We start from the raw sequence: 23,486 nt of genomic DNA, 5'->3' as shown, positions 1-23,486 counted from the left end.
GCAGAGTTGGAAGCAGCCCCTGTGACTTTCCTGCCTCCAGCTCTTCCTTCCTGTCTTGGCACAAGATTGTTCTTTAGCATCTCCTCGTACTAAAGTCCTCGAACCCTGAAGGCTCCGCTACTTTCCTGTTCATTTCATGATCCAACAAGAGCCATTCCTCTGGCCCACATTAGTAGTCTCATTTGATCCTTCTCTTTGTTGTTGTTTTTCTACTTAGCGGATGAAGAAGCTCCTGATTATGGCTCCGGAATTCGCCAATCAGGAACAGCCAAAATATCTTTTGATAACGAGTACTTTAATCAGGTGAGAAGCCTTCCAGGGAGAGAAAAACTCATAGAAGGAAAAAGTAGAAGACAGGTTTGTAAGGAGGACGTGCACTGGAAAACAGTTCTTCTGCCTAGAACCACAAGAGATAGGTAACCACGGGTTTGTTCCGTAGGGCACAGGACGTGTCTAACAATTACAGAGGTAAAGCTACTTCTGTTTCATCGTATTGCCTTTTCTCAGGCACCTCTTACTCCACATAACTTTCCAGTCACCGTTACTTGTCGGGCAAATAGACATAAGTTGGGAGGTTGCGGGGAACGCGCTGTTGTGCTGCTGGATCGTCTACCTGCCCCTGCCTTGGTTTCAGAGTGACTTTTCTTCAGTTGCAATGACTCGTTCTGGGCTGTCCATGGAGGAACTGAGGATTGTGGAAGGACAGGGTCAGAGTTCTGAGGTCATCACTCCTCCAGAAGAAGTCAATCGAATGAATGACTTGGGTATGTAGACAGTTTACTGTGACTGGGGACATTCTCAAAGGGGGCAAAACATTGACCACCGTCAAGGGAGTCGTTGCTGTCATTGACTAGGAATGGAAAGAATGCCCTCCTCTCCTCTTTGAAAGGTGGTCTGTGCCATATTTGAACCATATGTGTGTTCATTTGACCCTCTTTAGATTTGAAGTCAGGCACTTTGCTGGACGGTAAGATGGTCATGGAAGGGTTTTCTGAAGAGATCGGCAACCACCTGAAACTGGGCAGTGCCTTCACTTTCCGAGTAACTGTGCTGCAGGCCAGTGGGATCCTCCCCGAGTATGCAGACATCTTCTGTCAGTTCAAGTAAGCCCCCCTCTGCCTGCCTACCTAGCTCTTGACCCAGGGGACATCCTTTGTGCACCACCCAGTGCTCTACTTGACATATGTGAGGTGTTAACACTCTCAAGAGGGAAACAACTACCAGTTTCTGAAATAAAACGGCTTTCTTTACTCCAGGGGGGAGTAAGAACCAGAAACCTAGAATGGTACGAAATAGAGTTCACTGTGGAGAGGAGTGTGACCATGCATCCCGCTAAGAGGGTTCCACTGTGGCCTGTCCCCTTCTGCTGGAAATATAGGATCTGTGTAGATAGGCCTGTTTATTTGTCTTTTTAATGCTCTTCATGGGCAAATATCTTACTAATAAACAAATCTGAAGGCCATGAATTATCTAGGCACCAGTTATGCCTGTTCAATACTTGGGGGGAAAAATTTATATAATATAAACAGCAGTAAAATTCCAGGTCAACTGAAAAGTAACTGGTATGTAGAGAAGATGTGACAGGTTTCATTCCTTAGCCATTTACAAGCTCTTTCTATCCTATAACCGTCTGGAACTCTGGAGTTTTTCTTCTCATGAGCCCCCTTGGAAAACACTTTTTTTGACAGTCTTCAGTTTTAATATCTCCAGACATCAGTATATCTTTTCAGGCCTTGTGAAGGGCCACAGTCCAGAGTGCTGTCTCACTCGGCTCGTTCCTCAAGTCCGCATTTGGCCCCTGGCGCCACCAGGAGGCTGCTCTTGAGTTCTGCCATCCCTCTTTCTCAGAATGTGTCCCTCTGCCTTCCTAGGGGTCCTAATACAGTTGACAAAGCACTGCCTTTATGGAGATTTTTGCCAAGTCCCCAATCAAATGTGATTACTGCATAGTAAGCCACTAATATCATTTTCTATAACTCACAGTTGTTGAAGTATTATCGATTATCCAGTGTTGATTTTGCCCATTCAGTGTGTTTTCACTAGTAGCCCTAAATTAACATGGGGGGGTGGAGTTGGCTAGATGATCCATTTGCTTTGAGCTTTCATTATTATACTAGTTAGGCAACTGAAATATTTTTTTTAAGATTTTATTTGAGAGAGAGAGGGAATGAGCAGGGGGGCGGGGCAGAAGGAAAGGGAGAAGCAGACTCCCCACTGCACGGGGAGCCCGACGTGGGGCTCAGTCCCGGGACCCCAAGATGATTACCTGGACCGAAGGCAGACACTTAACTGACTGAGCCACCCAGGTGCCCTGCAACTGCAATATTTTATGGAAAAGACCCATTTGGTTAACTGGCATCTGAAATGCCAGTAATGTTATGTCGATCTTTTGTCCTAAAATCTCCAGCAAGGGAGCACCATCTCCACCTGGTGTCAGCTCTGGAGAAGAGGGCATTGTATACTGAAAGAAGGCTCAGATTCTTCTCGAGCTTTTACAAACTCTCGTCTGGCCCATATAGAGAAGACACAGCTGTCGAGCAGTATGAATGATTTCATGCGTCACCAGTGTGGAGCCCCAGGATGTTTTACCTGCTCTAATCAGAGCATTGAGGAGTGAGGATCACAAATCAAGTAATGCCCCTGGCACATACAGCTTATGGTCTGGAGAGGAAAGAATTGGAAGGAAAAAAAGAGAGTAAGAAGTACAAGAAGGAGAGGGGCACCTGGGCGGCTCAGTCGGTTGAGCGTCGGCCTTTGGCTCAGGTCATGATCCTGGGGTCCTGGGATCGAGCCCTAAGTCAGGTTCCCTGCTTAGCGGGGAGTCTGCTTCTTCCTCTCCCTGAATCCCTCCCCTTGCTTGTGCTCTCTCATGAGCTCTCTTTCTCTCTCTCAAATAAATAAAATCTTTTTTAAAAAAAGTACAAAAAGGAGAGAGAGGCGTAAGAAGAGTGAGAGGAAAGAAAGCAAATAGAAGGAGGTACCTGTAGTACGGACTGCTTCAGTGCTAGTAACAGGTGGCATGGGACAGGGAGTGCGGGACAAAAGCACACTGCTGTCCTCAGACTCAGTGAACTGATGTGGAAGACAGGGAGTTCATAATCCTGGTTTCTCTACCCTATTCAAAGTATTCCCTTTTCCCCCTTTTTTCTTGTGGGGTGTGGGATGCCCTTCTGACAGATACTTCTCTCTGGGAGTAAATCTTTGTATTCAGTATTCTTTAATTCTCTACTCTGTTTATTTCAGACTAATAGGGAGGGAGAGAGAAGTAAAAAACTCACTTTCTGTGAGAATAAATAAACGTAGTTTACTGCTTCACAAATATTTCAGGACTATTTCTATATCTGGAGCACTATAGGAGATACTCACTGTCTTTCAGGGAGACAGGAATATAAATACATTATGACAAAGAGTGAAACCATTGCTGTTGAAGAAAAATGGGTCCCTAGTGCTGTGGGAAGACATGACTGTTTGGGTGAGTCAGGGAAGGCTTCCAGGAAGAGGTGACATTTTAATCTTTGCAGGTCATCAGAGACTCTTCCTAGGCAAGAACACCAAACACAGGCTTTAGTACTACCTTATGGAAGCTTGAATCTGCCAGATCTTTTCTTCACGAAATGATTTCATAATTTTTATTCTCAGTAAAAAAAATGTTCCTACAAAGAGATAGGAATTCACTGAATTCGCTCTTGATGCTCTCTCAGATATTCTTGCATATGTGTCCATGTCATGTCGGTCAGGGTCAGTTAATATTTCAGCCATTTTTGAAATAAAATCTAAAATGGTATCTGAGTGATAATGGAAAATGTATATTACAAGAAACTGCAAATTACTTGACTCAGTTAAAGACTCTGCTTAAGTAGTCTGCTGCTTTCCATAGGATCCAAGTCAAGTTCTTTTTTTTGTTGTTTTTTTTTTTAGGGGGGTGGTCGGAGGGGGCAGAGGGAGAGAAAGAGAGAATCTTAAGCAGGCTCCCTGCCCAACTCGGGGCTCTATCTCACGACCCCGAGATCATGACCTGAGCTGAAATCAAGAGTCGGATGTTTAACCGACTGAGCCACCCAAGCACCCCGGCAAGTCAGGTTCTTAAAACATGGATCTTGATGAAACTGTGTAATGCGAAATTCGTGTGTCTTATTTTTTTATTAAGCTTTTTGCATCGCCATGATGAAGCATTCTCCACTGAGCCCCTCAAAAACAACGGCAGAGGAAGTCCTCTGGGCTTTTATCACGTGCAGAATGTAAGTGACATGGACATTTTTGCCAAATGCACTGCAGGTCTGGGGGTTGTTTGAGAGGCTGGTGTTAGGCAGTCATCCTGTGTGGGTGGCCGTTGGCTTTCTCAGCCCTGGAAGGAGGATTATCCAAGCTGCTTTGTGGTGAGAATAGACAATGGAGGGAGTGGCCCAAGCAGTGAGGTAATCCTCAGTGGACTGAGTGGCCAGCCTTCTCCGAGTTACAATGGGCCCCATGAGTGGTGTGGGGGTTGGGCTGCCAATAAAATGTTCCATCAGTTTGAACGTAGTGAGTTGTTTCTAGTGTTTCCTTCCTAGAAAAATAAGTGCATTTAGTGAGTTTTGTTAAATTTAACGTGTTGTCCTTTAAACTATAAGATTCTTAGATTGCTTAGCTGTAGAAAAAATTAAATTATCTTTCGTAGCTAAATTAAGATGCAGTCTCTTTTCCTTGCAGCTGATGGTATGATGAATCCATTAGTGCCCCTTATAGCTTTCATTTGTGGAGTAAGACAACAGGCCTTCCGTCTCTTCTAGGAAGGGTCACCGAGACTCTGTTCAAAGTCATGGTCCTCATCACAATAGCTAACATTCTTTGAGAGCTTATTTCGTGTCAGTCACTGTTCTGAATGCCTTTTGTGTGTCTTCATTCATTTAATCCTCACCTTTATACCATAGACCATCATAACCCCCGTATGACAGCTGAGATAACAGGCACAGAGCAGTTAAAGTCACTCACTACGGTGACAGAGCTAGGAAGAGGCAGAGTTAGGGTTTAAGCCCAGAGCAGTGTGGCTCTGGTGTCCAGGATCTTCACCACGACAGGAAACACTCTCATTATCTTGCTAACCATATCCACTCTCTAAAGTACGAGCAGAAAGGACAACACTGAAAATGGAACAGCAAACACAAAACACCCTGTTTTCTTTTTTAACGTTTAATTGCATGAATATAAGCATGCATGTATCTGATAAATATTCATTGGGATAGTGTGCATAAGGACTGTGCCTGGCCCGGCTGGGGAGTGAGGATGAATCACAGAGGACTATGCCCCCAAGAGCTTAGGGGAAATAAAATGCATATGTGAACAGCAGTAGCGCACGATCTAGAAAGGTATTCCTTAAATGCAAAGGGAGTAGAAAGAAGGGAAGGTTATTTCCATTAATAGAAGGATACTTTGAGTTATGTTGGGTGGAAAAAGGAGGTGGGGAACTTCCTGAAGGATATGGTGTAATAGTAAAGGTGGTTGAACTTGGTATTGTACCTGGTGCCTGGTCAATAGTCATGTTTTTCTCACTGTTGTTACTATTAAATCCGGGACTTGAAGTATGGGAATGACTTAGAGGCACAGAGACGGGGGCAGGCCTTCCAGGCAGAGCTGTAGCCTGGGCCAGTCCTCAGGCACCACAGGGGAGCGAAGCGCAGGCAGGAGGAGCAGCGGGTGAGTTTGTGCCTAAACAGTAAGTGTGTGAAGGGGCAGATGATGGAGGGTCTTGAAGGCCTAGAACTCGGTAAATTTGCTTTAGAAGAAAAACCGGGGAGGAGCCCCTGTCTTGGTGTGGGAGGCCTGCAGAGTCAAATACCCAGCACATACTGGCTACTCAAAAGTGCTAAAATTCTGATTGCACCAAACGTGTGTGTTTGTTACAATCATTCTTTGCTTAATCTATCTTGGCTTTCTTCCTTACTAGATTGCAGTGGAGGTCACTGAATCATTTGTGGAATATATCAAAACCAAGCCGATAGTATTTGAAGTCTTTGGGCATTATCAGCAGCACCCACTTCATCTGCAAGGACAGGAGCTTAACAGGTTTGAACCAGAGAAGCAAAGATTCTTGTTGTTCGTCTTGTTGTTACTCCTATCCCCGCTTGCCGGGAAGGAAGAAATCTTTTAAGGAATTAAGATAACCGAAGAACAGTTTTCTATGTTACCTGGTGTTTCCTCTTTAGAAACATCACCACCTTTTTTGTAACCCACTGAACCACTCATTATAGGTAAAGCACATTGAATTTTGCCCAGCTGATCTGGAGTACCATCTCTTCTGTAGGAAGAGACTTCAAACAGCTTAGAAAGTGTGGGGATAAAACATGAGGCTTGTGTGTAATTATTTGTCACTACCCAGAACTTTAGGGAGCATGAGATAGGTGGAGACATCACAGTTGGTGAGGAGAGCAACAGTGGGGCCTTTGGGTGGTGGCAGAGTGTTGGTGTTAACAGAACATTTCTCATATTGCACTTACTAGCTAAGATCCACAGGGGACTTTTATTAAAATATCTGAGCCTCAGTTTCACTTTGTGGGATTATGTCTGATGTCTGATATCATGCCTTATCTGAAAGTGCAAATGATCTGTTTCTAGAGGGGTTTTAAACATGCCATTAATGTCAACATGGGACCCTTTCTCAGCCTTGAACTTTGTTTCCTTACTTTGCAGCCCACCTCAGCCATCTCGTCGCTTCTTCCCTCCGCCCATGCCGCTCTCCAAGCCAGGTGAGCCCTTCTCTGGGTGACACGGCTCTTATTCTGATGGCTTTTCAGACAGAAATCATTTTTACATGCCCGTTCCACTCCCGTGTATCCTTACATATTCCTGTGTCTAGCAGGAACTGGAATTCTTGGTTCCTGATTTAAATAAGTTAAGAAACGATAGGGCTCCTTCCCTGCCAACTCTCTGGTCTTCTTATTGGAGATTTTGATAAACTCCCTCTTCCTAAATCTCTCTGCTTTATATGCAGCTCCTCCTAACTGTTGGGTGATTGGGCATTTCTTTGCTTATCATATGTATTCTGCATGTTCATTCATCTTGTTTTGCTTTTTCTTTATTTTCATCCTTTTTCCTCATTGCCCACTTGCCACCTTCCCCCCCGCCCCCACCCTGTACTTGTTCTCCACCTCCGTACTCCCGCTCTCCATCCTGCCTTCAGACCATGAGAGAAAGATTGAACTGGTTCGGTTTCTCATAGCGGACTATGTGAATGCGCATGTGTTGGACGCATTTTCTGAGCACGCCAATGCACTTGCTTCCAGCGCTGTTGCCACCTTCCAGGAGGGGGCGGACCCAGGGCTGCCTTTTCTCTCTCTGCCAGTTCCAGGCTGCCAGAGTGAGAGGGCACCCAAACGAGATGGTTAGTAGCTGACTGAGCTCTGCCTTAGATGTAGAACCGTCCTCAGGGACTTACTCTGAAGCCTGGCTCTCTGTGTAGGAAACACTGGCACTGCTGTTTGCTGCTTGAACCGCATCTAGGGTCTAGCACATTGTCCAGAATACGTTTCCTTTGGAGAGATGTGAGGACACACCTTGTCTGCTTGTGCCTTTTTCACATCACCCGAGGGTGCTGGCGGGAATCTCCCATATGTTTGTTCACTTGGATTCTTGGCAATGGTTCTTTAATTTTAAAGATTTTTACTAGTAGGTGGGTTTTTTTAATGCTTCAGATTTTGCTTTTTGGCCCTCCGATAACTACCAGAGTCAGTGACACTAATTTTTTTCTTGACTAGCAGCACCAACTCATGTGGAATTCAGCTGGAGTGAATAGTGCAGATAGGCTAATATTTGACTATACTATATGGGTCATAAGGTCCCTTTAGGTACCTCGTGTCAGTGGGTCATCACGATACCTTTTTAAGATGGCAGGCTAAATATTCGAATCTACTTTTTGTAGATGAGGAGACGTACTTCCAGAGATTAAGCGACTCAACCAAAGTCGCCTTATGGTTGCAGTTGAATAGTAGTAGATCCCAAGTCACTGGACTCTCACTCCAGTGCTCCCAGGTTCTGAGCAGAGAACGTGCACATTAGAATCACCTGGAGGGATTTCAGTCCTCTCAGCAGACTGGGTCCCACCCATGGAGATTGTCATTTAATTGCCTGGGCTTCGGTTTAAGATCCCTTTTGCAGGTTTGGGAACCACCGGGCTGGAGCACAGGTCTTCCCTCATGCACTCCAGCTTTGAGGAGACCCCGTGAGGTGTGAGGCTCTGCCCACATTGTCTCTCCCACATCATTTCCATGCTCAGCATGCCCAAAAATAGGAGAGTCTAAGGAAGGTTTTTGAATGGTTTTGTGAGCACATTTACTCTGTGCAAAACCTGTTTTCTTGTCAATAGATACTGTTTGCTCAGAGGGAGAAAGATACCAACTCTCCATTTTCCCAGTTCTCTGAATTTAGAGGCACTAATGTCGTAGATGGTGACGTTTATCTGGGTCTTCTACTCTTGTTACCTTTCCCAAGTGTGTCCTTAAAGAGCTTATGCTTTTACTAAGTAGACTTGGACCATATTTTGACATTTTCTAAAAACTTTTTAAAGTTCCAGCTACTAAGTTAAACACCATGAGCAAAACCAGCCTTGGCCAGAGCATGAGCAAGTATGATCTTCTGGTTTGGTTTGAGATCAGTGAACTGGAGCCTACAGGAGAGTAAGTCCAACTTTCTAAATTTTTAAACAAAGGCTAAGTTTTTCAAAGTTAGAAAACGTAATTTTGAGTTTCCTCATATTCAGGTTAAAGAATCATTGTCACTGTTGAATTCCAGTTTTGAATTGAATTTTTGGTGGTGTTGGTATTATTCTTTGAATTAGATGTTTGTCAAAGAAATGACCGTCCAGAGTAAGAATTTGCCTTAGTATTAGCAACAGCAAGGACACAGAGACTGGCACTCCGTATGGGGAAAGAAAACGTACAGAGCGGATTCCATCAGCATCAAAGTAAAGGGGGTCAGAAGCATATTGCACATAATATAGTCAGGACTTACCTTAATAATCTCAGTGAGAGGATTGGGGGCAGAATGTTTCTTTAGACCAGGGCTTCTCAACCTTGGCACCGTTTTGGTCTGGATAATAACCTTTGTCAGGGGGGACTGTCCTGTAGGACATTGAGCCGCATCCCTGGCCTCTACCCACAAGATGCTGGTAGCACCTCCCCTCCAGTGTGACAACCACAGATGTCTTCAGACATTGCAAATCACCCCCAGTTGAGGATTGTTAACCTATATCAGAATAATCAACATCAGCTTGCTTTCTCTGAGTGAGCTGTGTTAGAGTAAGGGGTGAATGTAATTGTTGTTCACAGTTGTCTTGAAAATACTCTTGGAAAAACACACAGAAAAGATCCCATTCCGAAACGGAGGCAAGGGGCTTTATCAGTTCATATAAAGGGTAGGGAATAAATGTTACCCTGATGATAATGCTGAGTACCGCCGTCACGATCATCTCCATGGAATATTTTTTGAGTTCCTACTCTGTGTGAGATATGGCCGTATCAGTCCTATATTTAATTGTCAGTAGTGACATTACTTTAAGAAATTGTACTTTTCATAGACAGATCTATAATGTGATTATAACTTGCATTATGAGGGAGACATAGTTATGGTAATTTACTGAGTGCATTGCGTTCTGATTCTTAAAAACTACCTAAAATCTGAAACGACCCCTTTCTTCCCTCTTGACACCTCCTGTTGCACTTGTACATTTATTTATGGAATATCTGTTACGCAAGAGGATGGGATGGAGCCGAAGGATGTTACTGTGCTGTGAGCCCTTCGGTCTAGTGAGGGTGGTGTGGCATGGATAAGCGAAAAAATTCATTAAATGCAAATGACTGTGTGGTGAAGTGCCCAGATGGCGAGGAGGACAGGGGAAGCAGAGACCACGGGGGCTGTAGCGACAGGGAGGACCTTGTGGATGAGGTGGCACTCAGCACAAGCTTCCCATCTAACTGCTTTCTCGTGCGTTTCTGTTTTTATAGGTACATCCCGGCTGTGGTTGACCACACAGCAGGCTTGCCCTGCCAGGGGACGTTTTTGCTTCATCAGGTACTAATGAGGGAGCCAGAGAGGGCCTAGGAGAGGACGGGCACAGAGCTCTTTCTGTTTCTCTGCTTTTCCTCTCCACTTTAAGTGGATTTGGGGATTGAAGAGACCTTGTCCTTTTTTTTTTTTTTCTTTTTTTGTATGTTTGTTTTTTAATGTTTCTTTCTCAGACCTTGGCTTATATTATACCCTTGCTTATATATGTAAATATATTTTTGTTTTATTCAATTACTATAATTTGTGCATGTCCCAATGTCATTTTATACAATTCTGTTTTCTTGTATACGGTTTTCATGTTTGGAAACTGTTCTTTCACAGTTAAAAGTTCTTAATGGAGGTAGAGGATTGAAGTTGCAATGGACTAAAAATCTGGCCATGAAATGTAGGTCCTCCTTTGGTAAATCAAAAGTAGATTCAGTCAGTGCTCAAAAATGCTTGACTAGGGCGCCTGGCTGGCTCAGTCTGTGGAGCATGGGACTCTTGATCTCAGGGTTCTGAGTGGAGGCCCCACATTGGGTGTAGAGATTACTTAAAAATAAAATCTTTAAAGAAAATGCTTATGACCCAGGCGGGCGTAGGAGCTGAGGTTCTCACATTCTGGGTCATACGAACTGGTCATCTGTTCTTAAAGCCATGTCAGAACCTGGTTCTTCCTCAGCCCCTGACCTATATCCCTTGTTTAGAGTAACAGTGGGGACAGCATTTCCCCCTCTCTCCAGACCTCTCCTCTTGCCCAGCCCTACACCATACAATCCAGAAAACAACACACAAGAGGAAATCTTAGATTGTCCCAGCTAAATTGCAGCCTTGCTCCGTTACCTAGGGCATCCAGCGAAGGGTCACGGTGACCATCATCCATGAGAAGGGGAGTGAACTCCATTGGAAGGATGTTCGTGAGCTGGTGGTAGGTGAGTACATTCCATCGGCTGAGGTTGGAGCCAGGCTTTTTCGAGGAACGCAGGGAATGTGGGGAAAGAGTACTGGAGAACACAGAGTGTGGAGAACATGTGGCCTTGAGTTTGAAACTACTCTTGTTTCTCAGCCCCCAGCCTTGGGGGTATGTTATTCAATCAGCCGTTATTTTACTCAGTTACTGTGGGACTGGTTCTGTGCTAGAGGTTTGGAGAGGGCATAAGAGAAGTTTCTGCTTATTGTGAGCTTGCAGTTTTGTTGAGGAGACAACGTATGTATGTTTAAAACAGTTCAGGGTACCTGGCTGGCTCAGTTGGTGGAGTGTGAGACTCTTCCTTTCAGCGTCATGAGTTCAAGCCCCATCCTGGGTGTAGAGAGTACTTAAATATATATACTTTCAAAAAAATAGCAAATAAATAAAGCAGTCTGATGAGTAAGTGGCAAAATGAGGGCAAGTGAGAAAGATCTGTGCTGAGAGCAAACAACAAAAAGGATCCAGGAGGGTCTGAATAGATGCAGGAGGAATGAGAGTGTTTTCATCTGTTTTGTTTTGTTTTCCACACACAGAAACATCTAGAGTAAGAGAGTCAGGAATGTCTCTAGCATGCAAATGGCTAGAAACCCATGGCCCAGGTCACATGATGAAAAGAAAAAATTGACTAAACCATATAAGCTTTAGAGTCTAAGGCAGGGTTCTGAATCTTTTATTGCCCTGAACCCCTTTGGCAGTGGCGAATCCTCAGAATTATGTTTTTAAGCGTAGAAAACAAAGTACCGTTGACCCCTAAACAACACGAGGGTTGAAGCACAGTTGAGTATTCACTTGTAACTTTTGACTCCCCAGGACTTAACTGCTAACAGCCAGCTATTGACCAGAGCCTTCCTGATAACTTAGTCAATTAACGCATATTTTGTATGTTATTATGTGTTATATACTGTATTCTTAAAGTAAGCTAGAGAAAAGAAAATGTTATTAAGAAAATTGTAAGGGGGCGCCTGGGTAGCTCAGTCGGTTAAATGTCTCTTGATTTTGGCTCAGGATCATGAGATCAGGCCCCGTGTCGGGCTCTGTGGTGGGCTTGGGGCCTGCTTAAAATTCTTTCTCTCCCTCTTCCTCTGCTCCCCTCAGCTCAGGCAATTGCACTCTCTCTAAAAAAAAAGAAAAGGAAGGAAGAGAAAATACATGTACAATGCTGAGTGTATTTATCGAAAGAAATCTGTGTGTAAGTGGACCCCTGCAGTTCACGCCCATGTTGTTCAAGGGTGAGCTGTATACAGGATTGCACAGGGAACTAATGGTACTGAAATTGTTCAAATACGAAACAGATTTATAATATAAACTGCTCCTTATATTAATGCATTAAGTGCATTAAAGAAGCAGTGGGTCTAATTTCTATCATTCAGGGTGTGATGAATGTCAGGATATTTTACCTTAGTGTGATATGAAACCTTCTGTGATTTCTACTGTGGACAGAGTCACAGGTACTGCTGATTTTCCTGTGGATTGACCCCTCCCTTCATAATTGAAGGAAATGCGAAATTTCAGTCAGAGGTTCATGAAAATAAAGTTGTAATTTTTTTTCCCATTTAAGCACATGGACCTCCTGAATTCTATACATAGACTCTGAGTATCTATGGACCAGATTAAGAACTGCTAGAAGGGAGATTGTACTCTCTTCTGTCTAGGGTAGTTGTTTTCAAGCTTTTTTTTTAATGAACACTTAGTATAGTGCTTTCTCCGTAGCAGGTACATTTCTGAATGCTCTGAAAATATTAGTTTATTTCATATAACATAGCAAACATATAACATGGGTGTAAGAATCATGTGAGGGCAGAATTATTTTGTTTTTTTTTTTAAGATTTTATTTATTTATTTGACAGAGAGAGACAGCCAGCAAGAGAGGGAACACAAGCAGGGGGAGTGGGAGAGGAAGAAGCAGGCTTCCCGCCAGGCAGGGAGCCGGATGTGGGGCTCGATCCCAGGACCCTGGGATCACGCCCCGGGCTGAAGGCAGACACTTAACGACTGAGCCACCCAGGCGCCCCGAGAATTGTTAATCCCACCTCACAGATGAGGCTCAGAGAGGTTGAGCAATATGCCCAAGCCTCACAGCCAGAAAGTGTTGAAGCTGAGATGTGAACCCAGGCAGTCCAGCTCCATAGGCTGTGCTCTTGACCTCTGTGCCGTACATCCCCTGGGGTTCCCTTAGTGTTCATTTGAAAACGGTTTTGAACAAGAAGGCGGTATAATGAAGGCAGGGGCTTAAGAAGTTTATGTAACTGGAGCATAGCGTGGATTGGAGAGGGGGAGAGGTGCGCAGCCAGGAGACCAGTGCTATGGCCACCGCAGTGTTCTGGACAGGAAGGGGATGGCCTTTGTGAGCGGGTGGTGGTATTGGAAATAAAAGTTGAGATGAATATGAGAAACTTTTTGAACAGAGAATCAGCCAGGTTTCACAGTGGACTAAAGGTGGGAATTAAGTGGCAGGGGACACGGAGAATCGTGGGAGACCACTCGGTGGTGAGCCACGTGACCCTTCCAACACCCAAAGGTACCAGAGTTTAAAAGTCTCTCTTTGGCTGAATGAATTTCTGTTGTGTTTCTAAGTGTACCGTGTCCTAGTTTCTTTATTCTTCCTTGTAGGCCGGATCAGGAATAAGGCTGAGGTGGATGAGGCTGCGGTTGATGCCATCCTCTCTCTAAATATTATCTCTGCCAAGTACCTGAAGTCCTCCCACAACTCCAGCAGGTAGGGCCCCCGTGCAGCCCGATGAGTCCGCCCTGGGGGAGTTGGTGGCTCCTCCATCAGATTCCTTGTTCACCAGTGACTGTGCTTCAGGTGCAGAAACAAATTTCTTTCTTACTTCAGACATCCCTTTCCTCCCTGCTGCCCTGCTCTCCAAAAGTAAATAAGTCAATAGAGATCGGGGATGTGGGTCAGCTACCCGTATAGAATGAAAACGTTCTGTCGTGTGTGGAGTTTGAGTAGATGTAACACAGTCTGAGAGACAAGAACAGAAAAAGAAAATGCAGCATGCTACCCAAGGGTTTAAAAGTACAAATTAATCATTGCTGAGACTGAGTGTTTTCCTGTGAAGGGGTTGCTGTGGAGAAAGGTCTGTTGGTCCTGAGTGTCATGGAAACGTGCTCTCCCCAGCATAGCAAACCCTCTTGTGTTTAGCCTTGGCTGCTGCCAGCAGAGACTCCAGGAGTCTCAGTGTTTGCTTTTCATTTTCATTTACTCATAAAGATGATAAATTAATATATATAAACTCTTCTGAACAAGGTTGTCTGCTATAAATAAGGAATTTTATTTTTAATTTTAAATTAGTTTCCCTTAAAATTCCATTTTATAATCAAGTGATGACAGTGCGTAAAGTACCTAGCCAGTCTGCTTTCCCATGTCCGACTGGAGATAAATCTACTGGGGCCCCCACTCCTTCCCCAGGAAAGAAGATATGTCATTGTGCGCAGACCCCAGTCCAGTATGTGGCAAGGGCTGGGAAGTGGGGTGGCCTCTGTGTTACATTAGGACTTCTTTATACCTCTGTCTGTTCCTGAAAAATGTGCTCACATCTGTGTTAGAGAGAGGAGAAAAATGAGACAAAAAGCAGAAACAGGATTAAAAGTTTGGGCCAAGGGGGCGCCTGGGTGGCTCAGTTGTTAAGCATCTGCTTTCAGCCCAGGGCCTGATCCCAGGGTGCTGGGATCGAGCCCCACATCAGGCTCCCTACTCTGCTGGGATCCTGCTTCTTCCTCTCCCACTCCCCCTGCTTGTGTTCCCTTTCTCGCTGGCTGTCTCTCTCTCTGTCAAATAAATAAATAAAATCGTAAAAAAAAAAAAAAAGTTTGGGCCAGGATTCATTTTTTCCCCATTGTTTCCTTGTGTGACAGTTTTACATAGAGAAGAGGAAAAAAAGCAAATGTCTGCTTTTTGCCTGTAGGAGGAGCTGCAGGCACTGTGAGAGGGAGGGAAGGAATCTGAGAGTGTGCCTGCATGGAGGGGGGCAGAGGTCAAGAGGCATGCTGTGGCCCTGCCCGGTCTCTTCCTGGGCAGAATTGTGAACAAACCCGTTTCTCTGAAGTCAGCACTAACCCCACAGGGTATTTTCTCCAGCTGGACACCAATAGCAGATATTCAGCCGGCATTCACCATGTTTTCTTTGCAACTCTGAGAAATAGATCTTTAATTTCCCTAGAATACTTAGCAAAATACACAGAACAATGATGTTTGGTTGCCTACATTCGAGTAACCTTCAGAAGTCCTTTGATTCATACCCAGCCATGGATCAGATGCTGTAGGAGATTAATTTGGCCTTTGTTAGAAGCAGCTTCTTTCACAGAAGAAGTTGAGAGTTAATTAATCAAAAAACTTAGCTAAAGTCAAGTATAATAAAAGGATATGCACTTTAAACATTTTAATTTAAGCTATATAAATGTGCACTAATTTGTGAAGCTCTTAGTGTAGGGCCAAGGCCTTTCCTTAAATTGTAGCCTTACTTACTGAACTTCTGATTGTCTTTCTTGCAAGACCATGCCCATAATTCATCATCTGATTTTTAATTTGGTAGAACAAGAACTAGAAACCTATAAAGAATCTAAATGCAAAATCCTTTAAACTTTTTCTCATTTATCATTAAAATTTTATTATTTGCCCCCCCTTTTTTTATATTGATTGCACCCAGACTTAAAAAACAATTGTTTTTTAAACAACTCAGCGTTATCACATCTTTTAAAAAACGTTGAACTTGGGGCGCCCGGGTGGCTCAGTTGGTTGGGTGTCTGACTCTTGATTTTAGATCAGGTCATGAGCTCAGGGTCATGAGATCAAGCCTTGCGTCTGGCTCCGTTCTGACCCTGGAGCCTGCGTGGGATTCTCTCTCTCTGCCCCTCCCCCTGCTCGCTCATGCTGTCTTGCTCTCAAAAAACAAACAAACAAACAAAAAACATTCAACTTAGTTTTGTTTCGCACTAAACAAAAATTCCTTTTGCCCTCGTGTTTCATGGATTTGCCTAATATTTGATTAAATTAGATGATTATAGTAAGTACGATTTTATAAACAGGTTCAGGACCAAATACTATTAATACTTGATAAGCGCACCACTCAGCTCTTGGAAGCAAACTGTCTGGCATATGAGATACCACTAGTTTAGGATGCTCAGGGCGAAATGGACATCCTGCTTTACATTTTAGGAATACGGAGAGCATAAGTTAATTTGGCAAGTTGCTAAGTGGAATTTGGTTAAGAGAGCTTTTGTTCTGTTTGCCTAAGGTGTAATGTTGAAAGTTGACCTTAAAGAACTCCAGTGTGGGGGCGCCTGGGTGGCACAGCGGTTAAGCATCTGCCTCCGGCTCAGGGTGTGATCCCGGCGTTATGGGATCGAGCCCCACATCAGGCTCCTCCGCTATGAGCCTGCTTCTTCCTCTCCCACTCCCCCTGCTTGTGTTCCCTCTCTTGCTGGCTGTTTCTATCTCTGTCGAATAAATAAATAAAATCTTAAAAAAAAAAAAAAAAACTCCAGTGTGGGTGTGCGACGCACATTTACCTATGAGAGCTCTTCCGGCATCCTGATAGTGGTGTGTAGCCCACAGGGGTCCACTGCTGCTTTTCTTCCCAGTCCTGCTTCTGTGTTACCTGATTGACTTGGTTTTCCCTTCACTCCACAGCAGCTTCCTACCGTTTCCAGTACTGAGTCGCCTGCAGACAGGGTGTTAATAGAGGTGGTGTCCACCATCCCTTCTATGCCCAGCATGTTCCTTAAGTAAATGTCTCAGGAGAGGGACCCATGTCATTGTAAGCTGTCTATCAAATTGTGCCCCATGGAGTTCTCTGTTAATTGTCCAGTTGGATTCACTTTGCTTAACAGCAAATTTGTCTTCTTTTATATACTGTTTTCTCTTTTGCTTTTCTTTCCTTTTTCCTTTGCTTTTTTTTCTGCTACTGCACTAACGAAAGCCTTTTCTATGTTTTTGCAGGCTCTTTCTTGATAAGGATATTCCTAGGTATTTTCTGTTTGCTTTTTTGCACATAAAGATTCTAGTTTATCAAATGCTTTATGTCTTATGTTGCTTAGACTACTGTTTTAATTTAGTAGTTTTTCCCCATGCAGACCTAGGATAGAGCAGCCCCACCTTATCCTGTACCCTCTGTGCCCTGGCTTTTCCTGATGCGTGTACAATTTCACATACAGCTTTTTTAGTGATTGGTAGAGCTCTCCTTTTCTCGTTCCATGGACTAAACTTGTCCATTTCATTCTTAAGCACCTTCAGGTTTTCCTCTGCAAGATAACGAATTAGAGTGTTCCTCCCTCCTTTCATATGGAATCTCAGGCTGAGTCTTCTGTTCTTCTCTTTGTCTGTCCTCTCTCTGTCACAGGCTTGAAGTTTTGTTGCTCTGTAGCTTTGCATAATTATTCACTGTTTTCTTGGTTTTGTCTGTGAGGTAGTAGAGACCAGTTTGGCTATTTGGGCAGCTGAGTCTATGAGAAATAGCTTGTTTATTTTTAAACATTTCTCTTTCTGCTGTCAGAGCTGCTAGTCTCTATTTATTTTCTTCTTTCGGGGTAGAAAAAAGATCCTGGTTCAGTAGTGAAGGAAGTCTTTTCCCATCTCTCATCATCGAGGGAAGTTATTTGTCATAGGAAATCTAGAAAAGACAGCAATAACAAGGCTACCATTTGGGAAGGAGCGAGGAGGAATGTGGAAGGAGGCAAAGTGTGCAGGAAGTCTTTCTCTCTGAACCGGGTGAGAGCCAGTAGTGATGGAACATGTGCAGAGTAGACACTTCTCATGGGGCCCCGGGGCGGGTGGGGACCGCGGGCAGAGCTGGAAGCTGGGCTGTCACTCAGTGCAGCGCTTTGGACGAGGCTGCACAACGGATGTCAGGTCAGGTCAGGTCTGCAGGGCTTTACCAGTAGGAAGAAAGGAAGATATTAGAACAACTTAAACAGTTTCTGGGTACTTACCAAGTCAAGCTTCTAGTTGTTATGGAAGCGTAAGATTGGTTTTCATGTGGATTTTTTTTTGAAAAGTGAAAAATAGTAGTTAGCCAGCTTTCGTATTAAAATCATTCTTGGGGCGCCTGGGTAGCGCAGTCTTTAAGCGTCTGCCTTCGGCTCAGGGCGTGATCCTGGCGTTCCGGGATCGAGCCCCACATCGGGCTCCTCCCCTGGGAGCCTGCTTCTTCCTCTCCCACTCCCCTGCTGTGTTCCCTCTCTCGCTGGCTGTCTCTCTGTCACATAAATAAATAAAAAAATCTTTTAAAAAAATAATAAAATCATTCTTTTACTGTAACATCAGCTGAGAATAGCCTCTTGTTCCTTTATTTAAAATTAGATTCTCTGTACTTAAATTGTTCTGCGTGTTTCCTCCGTCAGGCCTCACAGGTGTTGGTGACATCTCGAGGGCCCAGTGAAGCTGGACTGGGATGTGAAGATAGGCTTGCAGGCTCCTGAGGATTTGCTTTCTGCTCTTTGTTGACTGACAGAGGTGCTTACTTAGGCTTTCTTCCTTTAGTTTCTATCCACAGGCACTTATCTTTTTCATCTTAATCTCTTTGATTGATCTATTTTTATGTTTATAGGCAGAGAAGCAGGCTTGTCGAGAAAAAAAAAAACATAGCTAAGTGCTCCTGGATGGTGGGTGGGGCCAGAGACTGGGGGCCTGCCTTTTCCTTCCAGAGGATAAGGGCTCCACTGTGTCGTTAGACTTTGATATGTTGCAAGTTTTCGTTGGTGTAGAATTCGGTAGTGTTATCGACAGAGTACCTGGACTAAGGTGGCTTCGCTTCTTGATGACTCCCTCTTGCCTTTCTGACCTCAGGACCTTCTACCGTTTCGAGGCCGTGTGGGACAGCTCCCTCCATAACTCTCTCCTTCTGAACCGAGTGACGCCCTACGGGGAAAAGATCTACATGACCTTGTCAGCGTACCTAGAGGTGAGGAGACTCTGCGCCTACATCACCACAAATGGCTAGGCCTGGGCAGTGGGCAGGTTACCCCAAGAAAGGAGGAGGAAAGATTCGACTGATTTTTTTGGTCAGCTGTTTGCTACTGTTCTGATTGTATTAGCTTCTGTTCCTAGTCTCTGTGTAATCACGAAGTCCTACAACAGGGCGCCTGGCTGGCTCAGTCAGAAGAGTGAGCGACTCTTGATCTTGGGGTTGTGAGTTCGAGCACCATGTTGGGTGTAGAGATTACTAAAAAAAAAAAATAAACTTCAAGAAAGTCATATGGCTTCTATTATAACTTCAGTTTTAGTAACCTAATCACCTTCTTCAAAGAAGGTACAATTTTAAGAAAACTTGGCCTCTTGTTTTCACGGCTGTGAGCAGAGCCTGTAGTGATTAACAGCACAGACCCTGGAACCAGCCTGTCTGAGTTCGGGTCCCTGTGCTGCCACTTACTGCCAGCGTGTCCCTCCACAGGGACTCTCTCTGTGCCTCAGTTCCCTCATCTCTTAAATAGGAGTGATAATGATGGCATTTACCTCAGAGGTCATATACAAAAGCATTAGAACAGTGCTTGGCACATAACAAATAATAACTATTAGCCATTATTTCAAAAGAAAGTTTTTTTAAAAAGTTGGGGAAAATAAAGCAGCTGCAAGGACTACAACCTGATCTTGCGCGTACTATCTGCTGAGCTGCTGTTGAAGTCATTGGTAGAGCTGAAACCGTCCAGCCCGCACCTCTGCAACCAGCTTTCCGACTATGCTGGTGCTCAGAGTCCTGCCGCAGATGCTCTGTCTGCATTTAACTGGAGGCCACTGCCTTGTGCTTTCAGTTGGATCATTGCATCCAGCCAGCGGTCATCACTAAGGACGTGTGCATGGTCTTCTACTCCCGGGATGCCAAGATCTCGCCGCCACGCTCTCTGCGCAGCCTCTTTGGCAGCGGCTACTCAAAGTCCCCAGACTCGTAAGTTTCTGAGCTACATTTGTGTGTAGCTTCCGGTTGGTTTGCCCACTATAGAATCAGCAGAGTCCTCGGGGTCCCTGGCTTGCTCTTTCCGGGTTGGCTTGCCACCTGCTACCGGGAGTGCGGTAACTTGGAGGTGTTGGCATTTACCAAAATCCTGACGGATACATGAGTGTGTGAAGGAAGGAAGGAGTATTACATTGTGAACACTCGCAGAACAGTTTTGCAGGGACTAAATGTTCTTTCAGATGTCATTAATTCTAACTGATTACCACTGGGATTTTCTTCTTTTAAAGATTTATTCCTATTTAAGATATATCAAAATATGTCAAGACTAACACAGATTACCTGTGCCTCGCTACCCAGCCTAAACAATAAGTGTTACTAATACGTGGAAGGTTCAGTACCCTTCACAATCACATGCGCCCAATTCGATGCTCCTCATTTCATTCTAGTCAGACTTTCCCCCTCATCTCTTCTCTTGTGGTAAGGCAGATTTTTAATTTTTATATTTGTATTATAAGGTTTTGGTTTATCATTCAATTTTATTCCTCCTGTTGAAGTAATTCAAAAGATTGGGATGAAAACAAACTCCTTCTAGGAAAAATATGCTTCTTAAGTTCAGAATAAGAAATGAAACAAGAAATGTCTGTAATTATATTTGAGGGTGGGCTGCAGTCCCTACACAGGAGACAGTGTTTTAAGTAGAAGGAATTGAGATTTTCCTGTTTTTGTGCTATAAGAAGTTAAACAGTTGTTTGTTTTAATTTGAATAGCAATCGAGTCACTGGAATTTATGAACTCAGTTTATGCAAAATGGCAGACACGGGTAGTCCAGGTAAGCGCTTATGGATTGGGGAGGTGATAATTATCTTTGCCTGTGTTTGGAGTATATTATGTCAAAAATCTCTCCTACCCATGTGGGATAGATAGAAAATTCTTTAGAAACCAGATATATTTTATAAGCCAGTTTTTTGGTGGCAGTGAGAGTTACCTTTTTCTGAGTTACAACACCGTTTGGTTTGTGACCTGCGAAACTGTTATAAAAACTGTAGTGAACAAAATGTCACGAGGTTGCAACATATTATAAAAAATTTGGCTTGGCAAACTTCATAACCCTTTCCCTTTCCACGTTAGCGCCAAAGATACCTTGGCAGGGTAACTTTACAGGTGCTGTCAAGCTAGAATTCAAACTTCCTGTGCTCTAGGAAGACAAATTATTAAGTTGAATTTGTGCTGGTCCTTTTTGATGTCACTTTGGACTGCTGCTGTTCCTCTAGCTTGGTGGTCTTGAGCAGCCCTTTGCATTTCTATGTTTGTAAACCAGAACGTGGACAAAAGTCAGGGTTTTTAAAACACATTTGATTAAGGTGAGTTTAAATCATTTTAGAGAACACATACAGAAGAAGGTCAGGTCCAACAGGTAAGATTTAGATTAAAAAAAGAATTTGAGTATGAATCCAAGTCTCAATAGCAGCTAATTATAGTGTCCAGATACTTCCTTGAGAAACTTTCTTAATTAACATAAATTTGTGTCTTTGATATGTAAAAACGGTATAACATTTTTTTAAATTAATGGGAAATGATGGGGCTGAAACCTTCTGTCATCTGCAGTCCTGTGCTCCTGAATGTGGGGTGTGTGCGGGGGGTGGGGAGGATGGAGAATGGTCCTTTCCTACTTTTTTCATATGGGTGTATTTCCATATATTTGGAACCATAGGGTATAGACTATTCAGTCTTTCTATATTTTCACTTAACACAATAACTTGGGCATCTTCTCAAGTTGCATCTTCATAGTTATCAAAAAATATAAAACTCAGTTTTAAAAGAAGTTCAGAGAATTGCTTTGGGGGAAAAGGGGTGAATTTTTATTAAACAAAATCCCATGTATCTTGACTAAGTGTCTCGGTTTGCTGTGTATATGAATTATTTATTTGTTTTGAGCTAAAAATGCAATCAGATTTTTCTCTTAAAAAAAAAATTCCTCTTGTCTCAGGCATGCAGAGGAGGAGAAGAAAAATCTTGGATACATCAGTGGCGTATGTGCGGGGAGAAGAGAACTTAGCAGGCTGGCGGCCCCGAGGGGACAGTCTCATCCTTGAGCACCAGTGGGAGTTAGAGAAGCTGGAGCTCCTTCACGAGGTATCCAAGGGCAGGAAACGCTCAGATGAACTCTTGAGCACAACTCCCGAAGTATCAGACACACACTCACTTTCTCTTTGTGATCTTGGCTTTTCAGCTTTCAGTCATGATGGAGGCATATATTGCTTATTAGGATCCTAATGAGCTTTGGGGCACCTGGGTGGCTCATTAGTTGAGTGTCCAACTCTTGATTCCGGCTCAGGTCATGATCTTGGGGTTGTGAGATCGAGCCCCATGTCAGGGTCCTTGCTTAGCAGGGAGTCTGCTGAAAATTCTCTGTCCCTTCCAGTCTCCCTCTGCCCCTCCACCCTGCTCACATGTGCGTGCACTCTCTCTCTCTTTCTCAAATAAATCTTAAAAAAAAAAAAGAATCTTAACAAGCTTTATGTTTGCTGAGGCGGTTGTGTTGATTTTCTTAGGTGGAGAAAACTCGCCACTTCCTGCTGCTGCGTGAGAGACTTGGTGACAGCATCCCCAAATCCCTGAGTGACTCGTTGTCCCCCAGCCTCAGCAGTGGAACCCTCAGCACCTCCACCAGCATCTCCTCTCAGATCTCTACCACCACCTTTGAAAGCGCCATCACCCCCAGCGAGAGCAGCGGCTACGACTCGGCAGACATTGAAAGCCTGGTGGATCGAGAGAAGGAGCTAGCTACCAAGGTGTGACTCCCTTCCTATTTGCTGAGCACTTTCCCACCGTGAGAGCCCTGTGAGCTGGTTGGATTTTTCATTTTCATCTTTCTTTGAGGGCCTCTGTTTCAAGGCCTGTACTAGCTGTGAAAGTAGAAATAAAGAAGACTCCATTTCTACCCTTACTGAACTCACAGGTGACTTGGTGACAAGCATATAGTGGAGCTATGTGTCTGGAGTCTGGGGGAGCCAGAGGAGAGGCCTCCATGGGCTGGTGCTGGTGAGCTGAGCTCAGAAGGCTGCACCAGCAGGAGCCACGTGGGCTACACCTTCCGCGCTAGGGAATCACACGGGGGACGTGGGGAGAGGCAGGAGATGGAGTCTGAGACATGGGGCAGGAGCAGCTCTTGCAGGATCTGAGGACTGGACTAGATTGTAGCGTGTCCTGGGGTTGATGTGGAAATATTTTAAACAGGTGTTCATGTTTTAGGAAGGCTGTTGTGGCAGCAAGAAAGAGGGTGGGTTTGGGGTGACAAAGACTGGAGGCACAAAGAGCTCTTCGCTGCGGTGATCCAGTTGAATGGTGTGGGTCTCATCGGAGGCGGGAGGCTGCAGGGTGAAGAGGAGGAGTCGTCACAGAAGAGACATTGGGGAGGTAGAGTCGGTACTCCTTGTTGCCTGGAGAGGGTGGGGGAGACAGAGGTGTCGCCGAGGATGACTCCCAGGCATATGGTGTCTGGGCAACTGGCTCACATGGAATATAGAGGTGAGAGGGCTTTCGTGTCGTGTTGTTTCAATAACCGAACAGTCTTCTAGTCAGTTTAGAAAAATGTGTCCATCCAGAAG

At 44.3% G+C, this 23,486-nt stretch overlaps 1 protein-coding gene across 5 annotated transcripts in view; it reads left to right on the top strand.

Annotated features, from left to right (window-relative positions):
• Positions 1–23,486, top strand: part of KIF1B (kinesin family member 1B) — a 135,312-nt gene that overhangs the window by 102,552 nt on the left and 9,274 nt on the right. For all 5 annotated transcript variants that reach the window (XM_045776836.2, XM_045776840.2, XM_045776838.2 and 2 more), the window contains 15 exons: positions 218–303; positions 635–764; positions 941–1,103; positions 4,148–4,238; positions 5,924–6,042; positions 6,667–6,722; positions 8,540–8,648; positions 9,975–10,041; positions 10,862–10,946; positions 13,595–13,700; positions 18,774–18,888; positions 19,736–19,869; positions 20,646–20,707; positions 21,866–22,011; positions 22,431–22,670. In XM_045776836.2, coding sequence (XP_045632792.2) covers positions 218–303; positions 635–764; positions 941–1,103; positions 4,148–4,238; positions 5,924–6,042; positions 6,667–6,722; positions 8,540–8,648; positions 9,975–10,041; positions 10,862–10,946; positions 13,595–13,700; positions 18,774–18,888; positions 19,736–19,869; positions 20,646–20,707; positions 21,866–22,011; positions 22,431–22,670 — 1,709 coding nt within the window. The remainder of the gene's footprint in view (positions 1–217; positions 304–634; positions 765–940; positions 1,104–4,147; positions 4,239–5,923; positions 6,043–6,666; positions 6,723–8,539; positions 8,649–9,974; positions 10,042–10,861; positions 10,947–13,594; positions 13,701–18,773; positions 18,889–19,735; positions 19,870–20,645; positions 20,708–21,865; positions 22,012–22,430; positions 22,671–23,486) is intronic.

The sequence above is a fragment of the Ursus americanus genome, chromosome 33 (assembly GCF_024610735.1).
Source record: "Ursus americanus isolate L20-20 chromosome 33, mUrsAme1.1.p, whole genome shotgun sequence".
NCBI lineage: Eukaryota > Metazoa > Chordata > Mammalia > Carnivora > Ursidae > Ursus > Ursus americanus.
Note: the sequence above shows the minus strand (reverse complement) of the source record. Positions and strands in the feature narration are given on the sequence as shown.